We start from the raw sequence: 20,398 nt of genomic DNA, 5'->3' as shown, positions 1-20,398 counted from the left end.
CAACAATCCCAACCAGGCCCTATACCCTGTTAATCCCTCTGACACTAAGGGGCAATTTAGCATGGCCAATCCGCCTAACCTGTACGTCTTTCGGACTGTGGGAGGAAACTCGAGCACACAGAGGAAACCCACACAGACATGGGGAGAACGTACTCCCTCTATTGATTATGGCTAATCATCAAATCAATAACCTGATTTCCCCCTCCCCCCACATATCCCTTGACCCCTTTAGCCCTGAGTCCCATATCTAATTTCTTCTCAAAATCACACAACGTTTTGGCTTCAACTACTTTCTGTGGGAGTGAATTCCACACATTCACCACCCTCTGGGTGAAGAAATTTCTCCTCACCTCGATTCTAAAAGGTTTACCCCTTATCCTCAAACTATGACCCCTAGTTCTAGACTCCCCCACCATCAGGAACATTCTTTCTGAGTCTACCCTGTCTAACCCTGTTAGAATTTTATAAGTTTCTGTGAGATTCCCTCTCACTTTTCTAAACTCCAATACCATATAATCCTAACTGACTCAGTCTCTCCTCATATGACAGACCTGCCATCCCAGCCTGGTAAACCTTCACTGTCCTCCCTCTATAGAGCTGTCATCATCTCCAAAATGGTAAAAAAACAAAAGAAACATTGATGCTTTGGACACCGAGGGAGCACACGGCTCTCACAGTCAATGTTGTCAGCAATCAGCACCCATTTCACTGGCCCTTTGCTTTACGTACGAATCACTTTAGTCACCACCGGGTGGAAAAAAAACTACATGGGTGGAAACTAGCAGAATGTGGCCACCCTGTGTAAGGGCAACAGTCAACAGAATGCATTGTGGGCCACACTCAGAACCCAGACGGACTGCAGGGTGCCCACCACTGAGACACAAGATGAACTGTGGCAACTCACCAAGCCTCTATCAACTTCCAAACTCCCAACCTATACTGTCTAGAAGGACAAGGGCAGCAGATACATGGGAACACCATCATCTGCAGGTTCCCCTCCAAACCACTCACCACCCTGATCTGGAAATATATCGGCCATTCCTTTGCAGTCGCGGGGTCAAATTCCTGACAGTCTCTCCCTAACAGCACTGTGGATGTACCTACACCACATTATTCAAGAAGGCAGCTCACCACCACCTTCTCGAGGGCAATAAACACAGTGGCTACCACAGCAGGTCAGGGGCTCGGAATACTGTGGTGAGTAACTCACTCCCCAAAGCCTGTCCACCACCCACAAGGCACAAGTCAGGATGGAATATTCCCCACTTGCCTGGATGGGGGCAGCTCCAACAACCCTCAAGAAGCTCGACACCATCCAGGGCAAAGCAGCCCCGCTCGATTGGCACCCCATCCACAAACATCCACTCCCGCCACCACCGACACTATCTACTATCTACAAGATGCACTGCAGCAATTCACCAAAGATCCTTAGACAGCACCTTCCAAACCCACAACCACTTCTATCTAGAAGGACAAGGGCAGCAGATAGGTGGCACAGTGATTAGCACTGGGGCCTCACAGAGCCAGGGACCCAGGTTCAGAGATCCCCGTTATGTGGCAGTGTGAGGTGCCACCATCAGAGGGTGGTGGAAGCAGACAGTAGTGTGTGGCTGAATTCAGCAATTCGCTCTCCTTTCGCCCCAGGGGGTAGCCCAGTGGAAGCAGATACATGGGGAACACACACCATCTGCAAGTTCCCCTCCAAGACACTCACCATCCCGACTTGGAAATATATCGGCCATTCCTTACACTGGGTCAAAATCTTGGCACTCCCTCCCTAACAGCACCGTGGGTGTACCTACACGGCATGGACTGCGGCGGGTTCAGGGAGGAGGCTCACGCGCCACCTCCTCAAGGGGCAATTAGGGATGGGCAATAAGAGCTGGCCCAGCCACTGAGAACCGCACTCCAGGAACAAATACAGTGAGGGGGGGTCCAGAGGTGAATGGGGCAGGGAGGGATGGGGTTTGTTCACGGAGGGTGGGAGATGGGGGTGGGGGGGGGCTGCCAGGAGGAACCACAGCGCGCGTCAGTCTCGGGAGTCGGCCTCTTACCTTGGAGCGAATGGCTGCCTTCCGTCGCACGTCCGATTCGTCTGGAGAACCAATCAGAAACGCAGGAGTCAAAGCGAGCGGAATCACAGAATCCCGACAGCGCACAGGGAGGCCATTCGGCCCATCAAACCTGTACCGACAACAATCCCACCCCGCATATTCACTCAAAGTCGTCCTCCTGACACTAAGGGGCAATTTAGCGCCGTCTTTCAGACTGTGGGAGGAAACCGGAGCACCCGGAGGAAACCCACGCAGACATGGGGAGAACGTGCAGACTCCGTGCAGACAGTGACCCAAGCCGGGAATCAAACCTGGGTCCCTGGCGCTGTGAGGTGCATTGGCCGTGCTAAATCCTCCCTCAGTGTACCCTAACAGGCACCAGAGTGTGGCGACTAGGGGATTATCACAGTAACTTCATTGCAGTGTTAACGTAAGCCGACTTGTGACAGTAATAAAAATAAATTTTAAATAAGACGCGCAGGGGTTAATGGGATAAATGTGTGGGGTTAAGGGAATGGGCGGAGAGGTGGGCCTGGATAAGATGCTCTGTTGGTGAGTTAGTGCACGTTCAATGGGCTGAATGGCCTCCATTGCTCTAGAGGGATTCTACGATCTACGTGCGGTATCCCTCACACAAAAAGCAGGAGACACTGGCTCAGTGTAAATTCTCTGAATGAGTATTGCTCTGTGAAATGGAGCCAGTTTGGATGGAGTTAAGATTCCGATCAGTACGGAACAGTTTGGATGGTCTGAATGGCCTCCTTCTGTTCCTGAAGAGGCCCAGGAGCCGGAGACGCGGCTGACATCACCAAGAGGCAGTAGCTGTGTCCAGGGACTCACAGTGTAGAGCAGGAACAAAGTATTCCAGTGACTTGCAGTAGAACGAGAGCGCAGCAGAATAATCACCCGACTGGTCCTTCTTCACAGCCTCAACAACCAGCTCAGTCTGCAGGACAAGCACAGGAAATCACCCACTGCAAATCCACAGGGACACAGCAAAATCAGAGAGACACAGAGCAACGGCAAGAGACAGGGGGAGAGAGAGAGAGAGAGAGAGAGAGACACAGAGCAACAGCAAGAGGGAGTGTGACAGGGAGAGAGGGACGGGAGGGAGAAGAGGGACGGCTGGGAGAGAGCCGGGGGGGGAGGTGGGAATGGGCAGGGGCAGTGGGGGGAGGCAAGGAGAGACACGGAGAGAGAGATACAGAGTGTGGATAGAACAGGGAGAGATAGAGATGGGGGCAGACGAAGGGAGGGAGAAAGAGAGAGAGTGGATATATGATCAGAGACAGAGAAGGGGGGGAAATGCAAGTAACAGGTAAGAAAAGAGAGTGGGCCACGCGACAGAGAGCGCGGCAGGTCAGTCTGTTTTGAATCAGTCAATCAAAATCAAGTGTTAAGTTCAGGAAGATTCACTCAGTTATTCTGACAGTGAAATGGAGCTTCCTGTGCTCTCCCTCCCAGCCATCGAACGTTATAACCACGCAGAGCTCGCGCTGTGAACGGGTTACTGCCTTTATATCAGGCAGCTCACCCCCAGCCCCAATAATCGGGGCATTCGGGTTCTATCAGAGAGTCACCCCAATACTGAAAGGCCCGGATAGCGGGGACATGGGGAAGATATTTCTGTTAGTGGGAGAGACAGAGGGAGGGAGAGGGAGAGAGAGAGACAGGGGCAGAGAGAGACAGACTGGGAGATGGAACTTGGGGCGAGTTCATTACTTGGACAATTTGAGGGGAGAGATTGATTCCAGAGATGAGGGGTTGAAGAGAGATTGGACAGTTTAGGCCAATACTCTCTGGAATTTAGAAGAATGAGGGGAGATCACGTTGAGGTTTACAAGATGATAAAAGGTCTGGATAAAGTAGACGTGGAGCGGATGCTTCCTCTTGTGGGACATTCTGGGACCAGAGGTCAGAGTCTGAGGATGAGGGGCAGCAAATTTAAAACCGAGTTGAGGAGAAACTACTTCTCCCAAAGGGTTGTGAATCTGTGGAATTCACTGCCCCGAAGAGCGGTGGATGCTGGGACAGTGAGTGAATTTAAGGAGGAGTTAGACAGATTTTTAATTGGGAATGGGGTTGACGGGTTACGGGGAGAAGGCAGGAAAATGGGGATGAGGAGCATATCAGCCGTGATCGAATGGCGGAGCGGACTCGATGAGCCGAATGGCCTCATTCTGCTCCTATATCCGATGAACTTATTAACAACAGAATGGGTTGACGTACGGCCTTTTCCAGACTCTCTGCATCCGGCATGTGGTCCAGGTCCACCAGGGGGTGGGTGAAGAATTCCTCAAAGGTGATCCGACGATCCGGATCCCTCTCCAGCAGCCGGAGCAGCAAATCCCGGCACTGTTCCGAGACCCGGGCGCCCGGTGGAAGCTGAAATCAAACAAAGGGGTTTGTGTGGGCATCTGGGAAAGACCGAGGTCACAGAAAAGGCCTGGGAATCAATTTAAAAACACAGACTGACACATACACACAGGCGCACAACACAGGCGGGCGCACAACACAGGCGCGCGCACAACACAGGCGCGCGCACAACACAGGCGCGCGCACAACACAGGCGCGCGCACAACACAGGCGCACAACACAGGCGCGCGGGCGGGCGCACAACACAGAGACGGGCGGACAGACAGAGAAAAGACAGACATACATGTGCACATACGCGGACAGGCGCACACACAAAACAGCAGACAGATTAATACAAAAACACTGAATGTATTCAAGAGGCAGCTAGATATAGCATTTGGGGTGAATGGGGATCAAAGGTTATGGGGGAGAAAGCAGGATTAGGCTATTGAGTTGGACGATCAGCCATGATCGTGATGAATGGTGGAGCAGGCTCGAAGGGCCGAATGGCCTCCTCCTGTTCCTATCTCCTCCGTTTCTGTGAATCACCCCCAATCTCCATTCACAAACTGCCGAGGGAGCGAGGGAAAAACTAAAGGAAACTAACGGTGTGCGGGTTAGGTTGATTGGCCAGGCCAAGCTGACCCTAATATCATGGGGGATTAGCAGGGTAAATGTGTGGGGTTACGGGGATAGGGTCTGGGTGAGACTGCGGTCGGTGCAGACTCGATGGGCCGAATGGCCTCCTCCTGCACTGTGGGGATTCTATTCTATAAATCACCGCGGGAGAGAAGAGGTGCGGGAGGAAATGTGAAACACCATTTTGTATCTTGCCAGTAAATATTGCGTTTGTCGTTTTTAAAGTTGTGCTGATGCGGGATAAAGTGATAAATAAAAAAAAAGTTTCCCCTGCTCTCAAAATCAAGGTGTTTTTTAAAAGAATTAATTGAGGGGATGTGGGCTTCGCTGGCTGGGCCAGTATTTTATTGCCCATTCTTCAACTGCCTTCGGGTGGGTGAGCTGCCTCCTTGAACCCGCTGCAGTCCCTGAGGTGTAGGTACACCCACAGCGCTGTTAGGGAGGGAGTTCCAGGATTTTGACCCAGTGACAGTGAAGGAATGACCTTCACAATATACTTCCAAGTCAGGATGGCGAGTGTCTTGGAGGGGAGCTTGCAGATGGTGTGTGTTCCCATGTATCTGCTTCCACTGGGCTATCCCCTGGGGTGAAAGGAGAGAGAATTGCTGAATTCAGCCACACAAGACTGTCTGCTTCCACCACCCTCTGATGGTGACACCTCACACTGCCACATAACGGGGCTCTCTGGCCATCCATGGGCAAGGCTGCCACCTTGTGTCGGGATTTGAAATAGGTTTCGACTCCAGTTTATCTCCACAATGAGGAAGGGTTTGAGGCAGTGAGCTCCCACTTGGTGCCGGGCCACTAACTGGACACAAGTATAGTTTACTCTTGGTCTGGGCGAATAGAACAGTCTGTGTGGCGTTTGCACTTGTGTCTGCGTGGGTTTCCTCTAGGTGTTCTGGTTCCCTCCCACAGTCCAAAGTTGTGTGGGATAGGTTGATTGGCCGTGCTAAATTGCCCCTTAGGGTCAGGGGGATTAGCAGAGTAAAGATGTTGTTTTATGGGAATAGGGCCTGGCTGGGATTGTGGTCGGTACTGACTCGATGGGCCAAATGGCCTCTTTCTGCCCTGTAAGATTCTGTAGCGATTCTACAAACAAATGTTTAGGAGATGCTTATGTTGGCACAGTGGTTAGCACTGCTGCCTCACTGCGCCAGGGATCCAGGTTTGATTCCCAAGTCACTGTTTGTGTGGAGTCTGCACATTCTCTCTGTGTCTGCGTGGGTTTCCTCTGGGTGCTCCTGTTTCCTCCCATCGTCCGAAAGACATGCTGGTTAGGTGGACTGGCCATGCTAAATTGCCCTGCAGTGTCAGGGGCACTAGCTAGAGTCATTGCATGGGGTTATGGGGATAGGGCCTGGGTGGGATTGTGGCTGGTGCAGACTCGATGGGCCAAATGGCCTCTTTCTGCCCTGTAAGATTCCATGAACACAGGTAAAGTTTTTTTTTAAAGTTTATTTATTAGTGTTACAAGTCGGCTAACATTAACGCTGCAACGAAGTGACTGTGAAAATCCCCTAGTCGCCACACTCTGGCATCTGTTTGGGTACACTGAGGGAGAATTTAGCACAGCCAATACACCTGACCAGCGTGTCTTGTGGAGGAAACTGCGGCACCCAGAGGAAACCCACGCAGTCAAGAGGAGAACGGGCAGACTCCGCGCACACAGTGACCCAAGGCAGGGAATCGAACTCAGTTCCCTGGCGCTGTGAGGCAGCAGTGCCAACCCACTATGCCACCCATAAGTTGCTGCGTTTATTCAGTCGTGTGGCATTAGTGCCAGTTCATACAGCCAGCCCTGGCCCCCCTGTGGGCACTCTGCTGGTTTCTAAATCAATAGGTGGTGGTATCTACCTGGGTACTAGAAAAATCCAGGCAGACTCTGCCAGTGCAGTATTGAGGGGGTGCTGCGTGGTCCGAGGTGACAGTCTTCAGGTGAAAGTTTAAAGAAAGGCCTTGGGGTAACCTTATAAAGGTTTATAAAACAATGAGGCTCCAGGTGATCAGGTGAATAGCCAAGGTCTCTTCCCCAGAATGGGGGAGTCCAAGATGAGTGGGCAAAGGTTTAAGGAGAGAGGTTTAAAAGGGACCTGAGAGGCAAATGTTCCACACAGTGGGTGGTGTTGTGTAGGGAATGAGCTGCCAGAGGTGGTGGTAGAGGCAGATACAATAGCAACATTGAAAAGACATTTGGATAGGTGCATGGATGGGAAAGGTTTAGAGGGATATGGGCCAAATGTAGGCAAATGAGGCGAGTTCAGTTTAGGAAAGCTGGTTGGCATGGAGGAGATGGGCCGAAGGGCCTGTTTCTGTGCTGTCTATCTCTGTTTTTACACAGAGGGTGGTGGGGGCTTGGAACGCACTGCCAAGTGAGGTGGTTAAGGCAGATACATTAGACACATTTAAGACTTATCCGGATAGGCGCATGAACAGATGGGGAATAGAGGGATATAAACAGTTGATTTAGATAAGACAATGTGATTGGAGCGGCTTGGGAGGCCGAAAAACCTGTGCTGTACTGTTCTTTGGGACGGGGTCATAGAGACAATGTAATATTTTGTCTCAGACCCCTCCACTTCACAATGTACAGCAAGCGTGGTGGCACAGTGGCTATCACTGCTGCCTCTCAGTGCCAGGGACCCGGGTTCGATTCCCGGCTTGGGTCACTGTCTGTGCCAAGCCTGCACATTCTCCCCATGTCTGCGTGGGTTTCCTCTGGGTGCTCCAGTTTCCTCCCACAGTCTGAAAGACGTGCTGGTTAGGGTGCATTGGCCGTGCTAAATTCTCCCTCAGTGTAACCCGAACAGGTGCCGGAGTGTGGCGACTGGGGGATTTTCACAGTAACTTCATTGCAGCGTTAATGTAAGCCTACTTGCGACACTGATATATAAACTTTAAAAACTTGAACGGGGCTATATAAAAGCAGGCTGTTGTTATATTCTTAGCTTGAAAGTAAACACACACACTCGCGTGCCTCCCGCCCCACTCCACACCCACCCACCTCCACTGCCTTATTACTCCGTATCTTCTCCTTCAGCTCCGAAATCGACTTTGAGGCAAATGGTGGACGGCCGAATAATGCTTCTGCAACGGAAACAGAGCACAGCAGAGTCAGAGAATCCCTACAACGCAGGAGGAGGCCATTCGGCCCATCGAGTCTGCACTGACAACAATCCCACCCAACCCCATCCCCATAACCCCTGCTAATCCCTCTAACCCACACATCCCGGGACACTAAGGGGCAATTTCACACGGCCAATCAACCCAAGCTGGAGACCCGGGCTCCAATCCTGGTGAAATTTGAGTTCAATAATAAAATGTCCACTGGTGACCATGAAACCACTGTCGATTGTCGGAAAAACCCAACTGTTCATTAATGTCCCTTTAGGGAAGGAAATCTGCCACCCTTACCTGGTCTGGTCTACATGTGACTCCAGAGCAATGTGAATCATAGGATCCCTACAATGCTGAAGGAGGCTATTCGGCCCATCGAGGCAACACTGACAACAGCCCACCTTCTCCATAGGACCCCATGTACTAACCTTGCTAATTCCCCTGACACCAAGGGGCAATTTAGCGCTGCCGATCCATCTAGCCCACACATCTTTCGGACTGTGGGAGGAAACCGGAGCACCCGGAGGAAACCCACGCAGACACGGGGAGAATGTGCAGTTCAGCCAACAATCCCACCCAGGCCCTATCCCTGTAATCCCACGCATTTACCCTGTAAATCCCCCTGACACCAAGGGGCAATTTAGCCTGGCCAATCCACCTAACCTGCACATCTTTGGACTGTGGGAGGAAACCAGAGCACCCGGAGGAAACCCACACAAGCACGGGGAGAATGTGCAGACTCTACACAGACAGTGACCCAAGGCCAGAATTGAACCCTGGTGCTGTGAAGCAGCAGTGCTAACCACTGTGCCACCGAGCTGCCCACAGCTCCTCTGAAATACTCAAGGGCAATTAGGGATGAGCAATAAAGGCACATCCCATGAATGAATATTTTACCAATGTACTGCGACCCCACCCTCCAGCTCACCGTACAGGATAACGCCCACCGACCACAGATCCGCGCGGGCATCGTATTGCTGCCGACAAACCATCTCGGGCGCCATGTACAAAGGCGAACCTCGCAGAACATGTTTCTCATCCCAGGGAGACATGTGCTGGGCGAAGCCAAAGTCTGTAGATGAAGATGTCAGGGTCTTGTAAATGGAATAGGAGTTTTTACCTTTTGCTGCATTCATATCAGTAGAAGAACATCAAACTGCATTTACATAGCGCCTTTAACATAAAACATAAGAACATAAGAAATAGGAGCAGGAGTAGGCCATCTAGCCCTTCGAGCCTGCCCCGCCATTCAATAAGATCATGGCTGATCTGTCGCTGCTCAGTTCCACTTTCCCGCCCTCTCCCCATAACCCTTAATCCCCTCTCCTATCAAAAACATAATGTTGTAAGTCATGGCGTTTACCACAGTGTCAACGCAGAGCCAGCTGCAGATATTGTGACAGGAGACACATCAAAGAGACCGATTTTAAGGAGATATTGTAGCAAGCAACACAGGTGGCACAGTGGTTAGCACTGCTGCCTCACAGCTCCAGGGACCTGGGTTTGATTCTGGTTGGAGGACCAGGGACGGGTCTGCTGTATCTTGTGCAATGAAGCAATCGGTGGCATGGTGGCACAGTTGGTAGCGCTACTGCCTCACAGTGCCAGGGACCTGGGTTCCATTCCCGGCTTCCGTCACTGTCTGTGTGGAGTTTGCATATTCTCCCTGTGTCTGCATGGGTTTCCTCCTGGTGCTCCAGTTTCCTCCCACAGTCCAAAGGTGTGTGGGTTAGGTGGATTGGCCATGCTAACTTGCCCCTTAGTGTCGGGGGGATTAGCAGGGTTAATACAAGGGGTTACGGGAATAGGGAACTACCATTGATTATTGTACTTGGTTCACTAACGTCCTTTAGGGAAGGAAATCTGCCGTCCTTACCCGGTCTGGCCTACATGTGACTCCAGAGCCACAGCAATGGGGTTGATCCTTAATTGCCCCCAGCAATGGTGTGACGAGCTGGTCAGTGCAAGGGCAATTAGGAAGGGGCAATGAATGCTGGTAGTTGCCCACAGCTTATGAAACCAAACAAAGCAGGCAATTCCAAAGGTGTGTAAGTTAGGTGGATTGGCCATGGTAAATACACAGGGTTACGGGGATAGGGTAGAGGGGAGGGCCTGGGCAGCATTCTCTTTTGGAGAGTCGGTACAGACCCATTGGGCCGAATAGCCTCCTTCTGCAGTGTAGGGACTGTACTCTTCCCGGTGCCCTAGTCAATTAGCATTCCTCAACTAACACCACGTTAAAAAAACAGGTTCTAATCGCATTACTGCGACTGGGATCTTGCTGTGCTGTCACGTTCCTTCCCTGCATTATGACAATTCACAAACCACTTCATTGGCTGGAAAGCACTTTTGGGGGGAGACGCTGAGGTGGAAAAGGCGCTATACGAATGCAAATCTTTCTTTTCGTTCAGCATCGACCTTTGTCGCAGTTCAGCAAACACAATGGAGGCAACAACAACTCACCGGCGAGCTTGAGGTGGGGGGTCGTCAGGGAGCTGAGCAGAACGTTCTGTGGCTTCAGGTCGAGATGGGAGATATTCCGCTGGTGGAGATACTGGAGGGCGGAGGCTAAGAGAGGAGGGCAGAAAGAGAGAAGGAGGCTGAAAGTAGTAAACATCTTACTAAGCTCTAACATTACGAGCAATGCTTTTCGCCTAATAATCACACGCATTATTCCTTTTGTATGAACAAAACTGGTCATTCCGTCCCATAAATTCTCAGCTTCTTTTTCCCACTGAACAGTTTCTAAACCCCAAACTGACTTTCATGGTGAGGGTTACCCCGGAGATTCCTCCCACTTGCCAAGCTAGGCGAATCCTCCAGCCCTGTTAGGCGAGTCCTTCAGCCCTGTTTAAATCCTCACAAGCTTAGCCCGTTCAGTCTGACAACTGGACAGTGTTTTAGGCAATGTCACGTTTGGTTTTGTTATAGTAAAGTTCTTAAAAGCAAGATCGTGGTTCAGCCTTGCTTTGCACATGGGCGGCACACTGCTGCCTCACAGCGCCAGGGACCCGGGTTTGATTCCCGGCTTGGGTCACTGTCTGTGTGGAGTCTGCACATTCTCCCCGTGTCTGTGTGGGTTTCCTCTGGGTGCTCCAGTTTCCTCCCATAGTCCAAAAGACGTGCTGGTTAGGGTGCATTGGCCATGCTAGATTCCCCCTCAGTGTACCTGAACAGGCGCCGGAGTGCGGCGACTAGGGGATTTTCACAGTAACTTCATTGTGGTATTAATGTAAGCCAAATTGTGAGTATTGTGCCAGGACATTCCGTGGCCGAATTGGCCTGATCAGTCATCTTCCGACACATCGCATCCAGCCTCAAACTGACTAATGGTGTCGTGGTCCTCATCGATAATAATGGATGAACAACAGACAGCTTGTGACTAATAAATAAACTTTAAAAACTCCCTGTGGTAGCAAATTCCACATTCTACCTACTCTTCAGTAAATGAGTTCCTCCTGAGTTTCTTATCGAATTTCTGAGTAACCTCATTACATTAACGCAAGCCTACTTGTGACACCAATAAATAAATAAAATTTAAATATAAAACACTTCCGGGAATCTGAAATACTAACCCCGTTCATCACCTTTACTGCCGCTGCCTCTCATTGAAGCGCAGTGTGTAGCGTCTGTAGGGTGAGCTGGAGCAACTTGCAAAGTTTTATTCACAGCATCTTCAAAAGCAGAGACTGCTACCGTCTGGAAGGCCAGAGGCAGCACTCGCCTGGGAACACCACCTCCACCTTCCCCTCCAAGCCACACGCCTTCCTAGCTTGGAACTATATCACCGGTCATAGAAATCATAGAAACCCTACAGTGCAGAGAGAGGCCATTTGGCCCATCGAGTCTGCACCGACCACAATCCCACCCAGGCCCTACCCCATATCCCTACGTATTTACCCGCTAGTCCCTCTAACCCACGCAGCTCAGGTCTCTAAGGGGCAATTTTTAGCATGACCAATCAACCTAACACGCACATCTTTTGGGCTGTGGGAGGAAACTGGAGCACCCGGAGGAAACCCACGCAGACACGGAGAGAACGTGCAGATTCCACACAGACAGTGACCCAAGCCGGGAATTGAACCCGGGTCCCTGGCGCTGTGAAGCATCAGTGCTAACCACTGTGCCACCCATGACTACAGGTTACCGGGAAAAGGCAGGAGAATGGGGATGAGAAAAATATCAGCCATGATTGAATGGTGGAGCAGATTCGATGGGCTGAGTGGCCTAAATCTGCTCCCATGTCTTATGGCACCTTGGCAGTGCCCAAATGGTAAAGTGCCAATGCCCAGGGAGCATCCTGGCACTGCCCATCATTCATAGGACAGTGGGGAGGGGGGGCACTGCCATTCTGCAGACGGGGAAAGGAGAGAGGCCAGCTGTCAGAGCGGGCTGGGGGACTCGGGACTGCAAGGGGGTGGGGGGGGGGGGGGGTGGTGACAGTGACTTCCTTGCAGGGTTAATGTAAGCCTACTTGTGACACTACTCAATAAACTTGAAAAACAATGAAGTTTCTGTGAAAATCCCCTTGTCACCACACTCCTGTTGGGGTACACTGAGGGAGAATTTAGCATGGCGCCCTAACCAGCACGTCTTTGAGGCTGTGGGAGGAAACCGGAGCACTCGGAGGAAACCCATGCAGACACGGGGAGAATGTGCAGTCTCCGCACAGAGAGCGAACCGAGGCCGGGAATCGAACCCAGGTCCCAGGCACTGTGAGGCAGCAGTGCTAACTGCTGTGCCGCCCATTGAAGCCAACTGAAATACAGTCACTGTTGTAACGTAGGGAACCAATTTGCACACAGCAAGATCCCACATAACAAAGTGTTCATGACCAGACAGTCTGGTTTTCAGAATTTTGATTGGGGGGGGATGCCTCTCTTTTCCTTCTGATTGAGCTGTGGGATCTTTTGTTCCCATTTGAGAGGTCAGCTGAGTAACTCACGGTGCCTCCAACAGTGTGGCACTCCCTCAGTATCGACCCGACTGTGCCAGTTTAGATTCTGAGCTTGGGTGTTGGCCGTGGGACTGGACCTTGTGACTCTGGGGTGATTGCTACCCTGCTAGCTAGCACCGTCGCTGCCCGCGAGGCTCTCTGGGGCACCCCACGGATGGGGAAGGCGATATGCCAACGCAGTTCCCCCCTTTATCGCTTACCCAGCTGCTGCAGAAAGCGCCTGGCCACCCGCTCGGGAAGCATCCTGCGGCTCCGGATGAAGTGGGAGAGATCGCCGCCGGCACAGAACTCCATGATGAGGTAAATGTTCACATTGTCCCACTGTCGAGACAGGGTTAAACGTGCACGTTTAAAAAAAACCTCCACGGTAACCGGAGCCCCAACATCCCCCCCCCCCCCATCCCTCCACCTCCCCAATCACAAATACAAGCGGGAAAAGTGGGAATTTCCCACAACACAAAATTCCCCAAATTTGCAGGTTTCAGAGAATCCCTACAGCGGAGAAGGAGGCCATTCAGCCCATCGAGTCTGCACCGACCACAATCCCACCTAGACCCTATCCCTGTAGCCGCACACATTTACCCTAGCCAGTCTCCCTGACACTATTGGGTCAATTTAGCACATCATTGGAGTGTGGGAGGAAACCAGAGCACCCGGAGGAAACCCACGCAGACACGGGGAGAATGCACAGACAGTGACCCAAGCCGGGAATCGTACCCGGGTCCCTGGCGCTGTGAGGCCGCAGTGCTAACCACTGTGCCACCGTGCCGTGGGAAGGATCCCCTGGCCTAACCACTCCAGTCCAAAGGGGACAGCGTCGTTCCATAAAGGTGTTGACTTCAGAGGGATGATTCGGAATTCCATAATTCCCAGTGGGAATTTTAACAGGCAGTGATCATAGGTTGCCGGGATTACCCCACGCCGCGCTGGACCCAGGACTGAGCTATCAGCTCACTAAAACTGGCTTCCAATAAAGACCAAGGCCCCTCTTCCCCAGTGGCTCCCTGGTAACCCCATTCTAAAGGGATTGGGTGGGATGGAATCTGCATCGCTCCGATTCGCTGACTCCGCTGCTCCTTACTGACGGACACTCTTGGAACGAAATCCCCAAGTGTGTGGAAGCAAACCCCTCGCAAAGGTCAGAGCGGGATAGGGAGAGGGAGGCTTGTTACACTAAATAAATTCACCCATGGCCAGGAATGTGCAGAGGCAGGCAGACAGACCCAGACCCAGACACAGAGCTAGACATGCTACCCCAACACACACACAAGCGCGCACTCCCCTGACACACACACACACCTGATTTCCCCGACACACAGACAGACACACACACACACACACACACACACCTGATTTCCCCGACACACAGACAGACAGACAGACAGACACACACACACACACACCTGATTTCCCCGACACACAGACAGACACACACACACACACACACACACACACACACACACACACACACACACACACACACACACACACACACACACACACACACACGTGCACGCATACACACCCAAAACACAACACGACGGGAGGTCAGAAACAATCTGTAAACGCTCAGCAAGTCAGGCAGCCTCTGTAAAGAGAGGAATGACAGAGTTGTTCAGGGAAGACGGATGGGGGAACATATTTAAAGGGTGAAAGCCCGATATGGGGAATGAGGTTACCCATACTGCTCTGTTCGTTCCATAAATAAATCCTGCTCCTAATTTTCACCCAATCCTGGTTCAGACGTACCTGAAAATCCTTCAGCTGCACAATGTGGGGGTGACGGACTGTCTTCAGGATCTCGATCTCGGTCAGAAGGTTCTCCACTGAGGCTTTGTTCAAACTTTTCTTACTGATGCACTTAATGGCAACCACTTCTCGACTGTTTACCTGTTGGGGTACAGCGGGGAGAGAGGGAGAGAGGGTCTCCATTAAGAGAAATCGATGGGCAGTTTCTGAACAGTCAGAATTGTGCCAGTGGGACTGGCTGCAGTGAGGAACAATTAAATATCCTTAAACGGGGGCAAGTTATCCAGTTACAGCCAAGTTATTCACCAATGCACCACTGTCCTCCAGTAATACTCTGCATGGAGAACATAGCTCCACTTCTATCACTCACTTTGCAGAGAATATAAACCTTTTGAGGATCAGCATCCCTACAGTAAATAGCTATTGTAGCTACTTTCCCCGAGTCAGAAAGTCACGGGTTCGAATCCCACCCCAGAGACGTAAGCTTGAGGGAGTGCTACAGTGCCAGAGATGCCATTCCACAGATAATAAGTCATCACACAATAACAGAATTGTGACGGTGCAGAAGGATGTCATTCGGCCCATCAGGGTCTGTGCCGAGATAGCCCCTGTCACGGAGGTACAGTGGTTAGCGCTGCTGCCTCACAGAGCCAGGGAGCCCAGTTCGATTCCCAGCTTGGGTCACTGTCTGTTGGAGTCTGCACATTCTCCTGCGTGGGTTTCCTCCGGTGCTCCGGTTTCTTCCCACAGTCTGAAAGACGTGCTGATTAAGTGGATTGGCTGTACTAAATTCTCCCTCCATGTAACCGAACAGGTGCTGGACTGTGGCAACTAGGGGATTTTCACAGAAACCTCATTGCAGTGTTAAGGTAAGCCTACTTGTGACACTAATAAATAAACTTTACTTTTGCTTCATTTACTCTCTCAAGTGGTTCCACTGGGAGTATTTCAGAGAGCAGATCTCTACCCCCGAGTCCTCGCCAAATTTTATCCCTCGGCTAACATCATTATGGTACGGTTCTAACGAGTTCATATTTCATTGCTGTTTGTGGGATCTTGCTTTGTGTAAATTGGTTGCCCTGGTGCCTATAACAATGATTACACAGCATAAATTATTTCATTAACTGTAAACCTCTTTTGGACATCCTGAGGTCATGTAAAGTGCAGTATAAATGCACTTTCTTTGACATTTCCTCATCTCCAACAGTGATTGTGCATTGAAGGAGGAATCGGGTGGTTTACGCTATAGGGTGCGTTTGATTTTTAAAAAATACTTTTATGGGATTTGGACAATTGTTTGGCACAGTGGTTAACACTGCTGCCTCACAGCGCCAAGGACCCGGGCTCAATTCCGGCCTTGGGTCAATGTCTGTGCAGAGTCTGCACGTCCTCCCCGTGTCTGCGTGGGTTTCCTCCCACACTCCAAGATGTGCTGCTTAGGTGCATTGGCTGCGCTAAATTGCCCCTTAGTGTCAAGGGCACTAACACTAGGGTAAATGCGTAGGGTTACAGGGATAGGGCCTGGGTGGGATTGTGGTTGGTGCAGGCTCGATGGGCCAAAAGACCTCCTTCTGCACTGTACGATTCTAATCCAGAAACTCCACAAATGCTCCAGGGTCCCGGGTTCGAATCCCGCCATGACAGATGGTGGAATTTAAATTCAATAATAATAAAAATCAGGAAATAAGAATCTACTAATAACTTCATTGCACTGTTAATATAAGTCTACTAGACCAATAAATAAACTTTAAACTCAATAATTTCATGGTTATCAGTAGATACTTAATTCCAGATATTTTTTATTGAAATCAAATTCCACCATCTGCCAAGGTGGGATTCAAACCCAGGTCCCCAGAATATTAGCTGAGTTTCTGGATTAATAGTCTAAAGATAATACCACTAGGCCATTGCCCCTCCTAGAAGCAGAAGTAGGACATAAGAACTAGGAGCAGGAACAGGCCATCTGGCCCCTCGGGCCTGCTCCGCCATTCAATGAGATCATGGCTGACCTTTTCGTGGACCCAGCTCCACTTACCCACCCGCTCACCATAACCCTTAATTCATTTATTGCTCAAAAAATGATCTATCCTTGCCTTAAAGACATTCAATGAGGTAGCCCCAACTGCTTCACTGGGCAGGGAATTCCACAGATCCACAACCCTTTGGGTGAAGAAGTTCCTCCTCAACTCAGTCCTAAATCTGCTTCCCCTTATTTTGAGGCTATGCCCCCTAGTTCTAATTTCAGTCACCAGTGGAAACAACTTCCCTGTTTCTATCTTATCTGTTCTCTTCATAATCTTATATGTTTCTATAAGATCTCTCCTCATTCTTCTGAATTCCACTGAGTATAGCCCCAGTCTACTCAGTCTCTCCTCACATGCCAACCCTCTCAACTCCAGAATCGACCTAGTGAATCTCCTCTGCACCCCTTCCAGTGCCAGTATACCCTTTCTCAAGTAAGGAGATCAAAACTGTACACAGTACTCCAGGTGTGGCCTCAGCAGCACCTTATACAGCTGCAATATAACCTCACTGTTTTTAAACTCCATCCCTCTAGCAATGAGGGACAAAATTCCATTTGCCTTCTTAATTACCTGCTGCACCTGCAAACCAACTCCTTGAGATTCCTGCACAAGGACACCCAGGTCCCTCTGCACAGCAGCATGCTGCAATTTTTTATCATTTAAATAATAGCCCATTTTGCTGTTATTCCTACCAAAATGGATGACCTCACATTTACTAACATTGTATTCCATCTGCCAGACCCTCGCCCACTCAGATTATCTATATCCCTTTGCAGACTTTCAGCGTCCTCCGCACACTTTGCTCTTCCACCCATTTTGGTGTCATCTGCAAATTTTGACACACTACACTTGGTCCCCAACTCCAAATCATCTATGTAAATCGTAAACAATTGCGGTCCCAACACTGATCCGAGGCACACCATTAGTCACTGATCGCCAACCAGAAAAACACCCATTTACCTCCACTGTTTGCTTTCTGTTGGTTAACAATCCTCCATCCACGCTAATACATTACCCGTAACACCGTGCATCTTTATCTTATGTAGCAGTCTTTGGTGTGACACCTCGTCAGATGCCTTCTGGAAATCCAGATACTCCACATCCACAGGTTCCCCATTGTCCACTGCACATGTTCTCAAAGAATTCCACCAAATTAGTCAAACATGACCTGCCCTTCATGAACTCATGCTGTGTCTTACCAGTGGGACAATTTATACCCAGATGTCTCGCTATTTCTTTCTTGGTGATAGATTCAAGCATTTTCCCTACTACAGAAGTTCAGCTAACCAGCCTATAGTTACCTGCTTTTTGTCTACCTCCTTTTTTTAAACAGTGGCGTCACTGTTTTCCAATCTGCAGGAACCACCCCAGAGTCCAGCGAATTTTGGTAAATTACCACTTGTGCATTTGCTATTTCTACCACCATCTCTTTTATTATCCTGGGATGCATTCCATCAGGACAAGGAGACTTGTCTACCTTTAGCCCCATTAGCTTGCCAACACTACCTTTTTCGTGATCATGATAGTATCTCGGTTTTCACCTGCCATAGCCTTCCTGTCATCAATTTTTGGCATGTTATTTGTGTCTTCCACTGTGAAGACCGACACAAAATACCTGTTCAACGCCTCAGCCATTTTCTCATTTCCAGTTATTACATCCCCCTTCTCATCCTCTAAAGGACCAATGTTTACTTTAGCCTCTCTTTATCTTTTTATATATTTGCAGAAACTTTTGCTATCTGTTTTTATATTCTGAGCTAGTTTACTCTCATAATCCATCTTATCCTTCTTTATAGCTTTTCTCGTGGCTTTCTGCTGACCTTGAAAGATTTCCCAATCCTCTAGGTTCCCGCTAATCTTTGCCACTTTGTGTGAATTTTCTTTCAATTTGATACTCTCCTTTATTTCCTTAGATATCCATAGCTGATTATCTCTTTTTCTACAGCCCTTCCTTATCACTGGTATATGCTTTTGCTGAGCACTGTGAAAGATTCCTTTGAAAGTCCTCGGTTTGGCCCTTTAAACCTGCTTCACCATTCATTTTGATCACTGAATTCAATATCCTTATCCCCCCCCCTTCTTCTAATATCCCTTGATCCCTTTAATCCCAAGAGCTATATCTAATATCTTCCTGAAATCACACAATGTTTTGGCCTCAATTACTTTCTGTGGGAGTGAATTCCACACATTCACGGGTGAAGAAATCACTCCTCACCTCAGTTCTTTTACCCCTTATCCTCAAACTGTGACCCCTAATTCTGGACTCTCCCACCACTGGGAACATTCTTTCTGAATCATAGAACCATAGAACCCTACAGTGCAGAAAGAGGCCCTTTGGCCCATCGAGTCTACACCGAACACAATCCCACCCAGGGCCTACCCCCATATCCCCACACATTATACCCACTAATCCCTCTAACCTACACATCCCTGGACACTAAGGGCTAATTTCTTAGCATAGCCAATCAACCTAATCCGCACATCTTTGGATTGTGGGAGGAAACCGGAGTACCCGGAGGAAACCCACGTAGACACGAGCAGAATGTGTAAACTCCACACAGACAGTGACCCGAGCCGGGAATCGAACCCAGGACCCTGGAGCTGTGAAGCAGCAGTGCTAACCACTGTGCCACCGTGTGAACCTATCCTGCCTAACCCTGTTAGAATTTTATAAGTTTCTATGAGATCCCCTCTCACTCTTCTAAACTCCAGTGAATGTAATCCTAACCAACTTAGTTTCTCCTCATACGACAGACCTGCCATCCCAGGAATCAGCCTGGTAAACCTTCGCTGTCCTCCCTTTATAGCAAGGACATCCTTTCTCTGATAAGGATACCAAAACTGCACACAATATACAATTGCAGCAAAACATCCCTATCCCTACATTCAAAATCCTCTCGATGTGCAGGTTAGGTGGATTGGCCACGCTAGGGCACCAGCTAGGGTAAATGCACAGGGTTAAGGGATAGGGCCTGACTGAGATTGTGCTTGGCACAGACTCGCTGGGCCAAATGGCCTTCTTCTACACTGTAGGATTCCATGAAGGCCAACACCCCATTTGCCTTTATTGCCAGTATGCCTGCGCGCTTACATTCAGCGACGGATGCACAAAGACACCAAGGTCTCGCTGGGTATCCTATCTCTCTGAATGTACACCCATTCAAGTAATACTCTCCCTCCCTGTTACCCCTCCCAATCCAATTTCCTACAGGCTTCAGGTAGAGGCCCCACCAGCCTCTCATCTGTGGCACAGGTGTTACTGGAGAACCTCCCCGGTGTAAACAGCTCACCTTCCTGTAGGCTTTGTACACTGTGGCATAGGTGCCGCTGCCCAATTTCTCTGTCAAGATAAACTCTTCCAGTTTGGGCGGAGCGCAGACAGACGCCATCCGGCAGTTCCATTCAAGAGAGAGAGAGAGAGAGGGCTGGACGGGTCTGAATTCAAAAGAAAGAGATAGAGAGAGCGATTAAAAGCAGAGGTTTAGTGTGCATTCAGACATAAC

General features: G+C 49.9%; 1 protein-coding gene across 1 annotated transcript in view; it reads right to left on the bottom strand.

The window, feature by feature from the left end:
• The window catches only part of ulk3 (unc-51 like kinase 3), a 34,828-nt gene extending 14,430 nt beyond the window's left edge, over positions 1 to 20,398 (bottom strand). Inside the window, exons 1-9 of the mRNA XM_080216020.1 lie at positions 20,186 to 20,398; positions 14,872 to 15,012; positions 13,323 to 13,443; positions 10,629 to 10,733; positions 9,094 to 9,237; positions 8,053 to 8,135; positions 4,284 to 4,439; positions 2,895 to 3,000; positions 2,055 to 2,095 (exon numbers count right to left, since the gene is read on the bottom strand). Of these exons, the coding sequence (XP_080072146.1) occupies positions 2,055 to 2,095; positions 2,895 to 3,000; positions 4,284 to 4,439; positions 8,053 to 8,135; positions 9,094 to 9,237; positions 10,629 to 10,733; positions 13,323 to 13,443; positions 14,872 to 15,012; positions 20,186 to 20,284 (996 nt within the window). The 5' untranslated portion in view covers positions 20,285 to 20,398. The remainder of the gene's footprint in view (positions 1 to 2,054; positions 2,096 to 2,894; positions 3,001 to 4,283; positions 4,440 to 8,052; positions 8,136 to 9,093; positions 9,238 to 10,628; positions 10,734 to 13,322; positions 13,444 to 14,871; positions 15,013 to 20,185) is intronic.

This window comes from Carcharhinus amblyrhynchos, chromosome 32 (assembly GCF_965287045.1).
Source record: "Carcharhinus amblyrhynchos chromosome 32, sCarAmb.v2.hapA, whole genome shotgun sequence".
NCBI classification, from domain to species: Eukaryota; Metazoa; Chordata; class Chondrichthyes; order Carcharhiniformes; family Carcharhinidae; genus Carcharhinus; species Carcharhinus amblyrhynchos.
The sequence above is the reverse complement of the archived record's forward strand: the minus strand, read 5'-3'. Positions and strand labels throughout refer to the sequence as shown.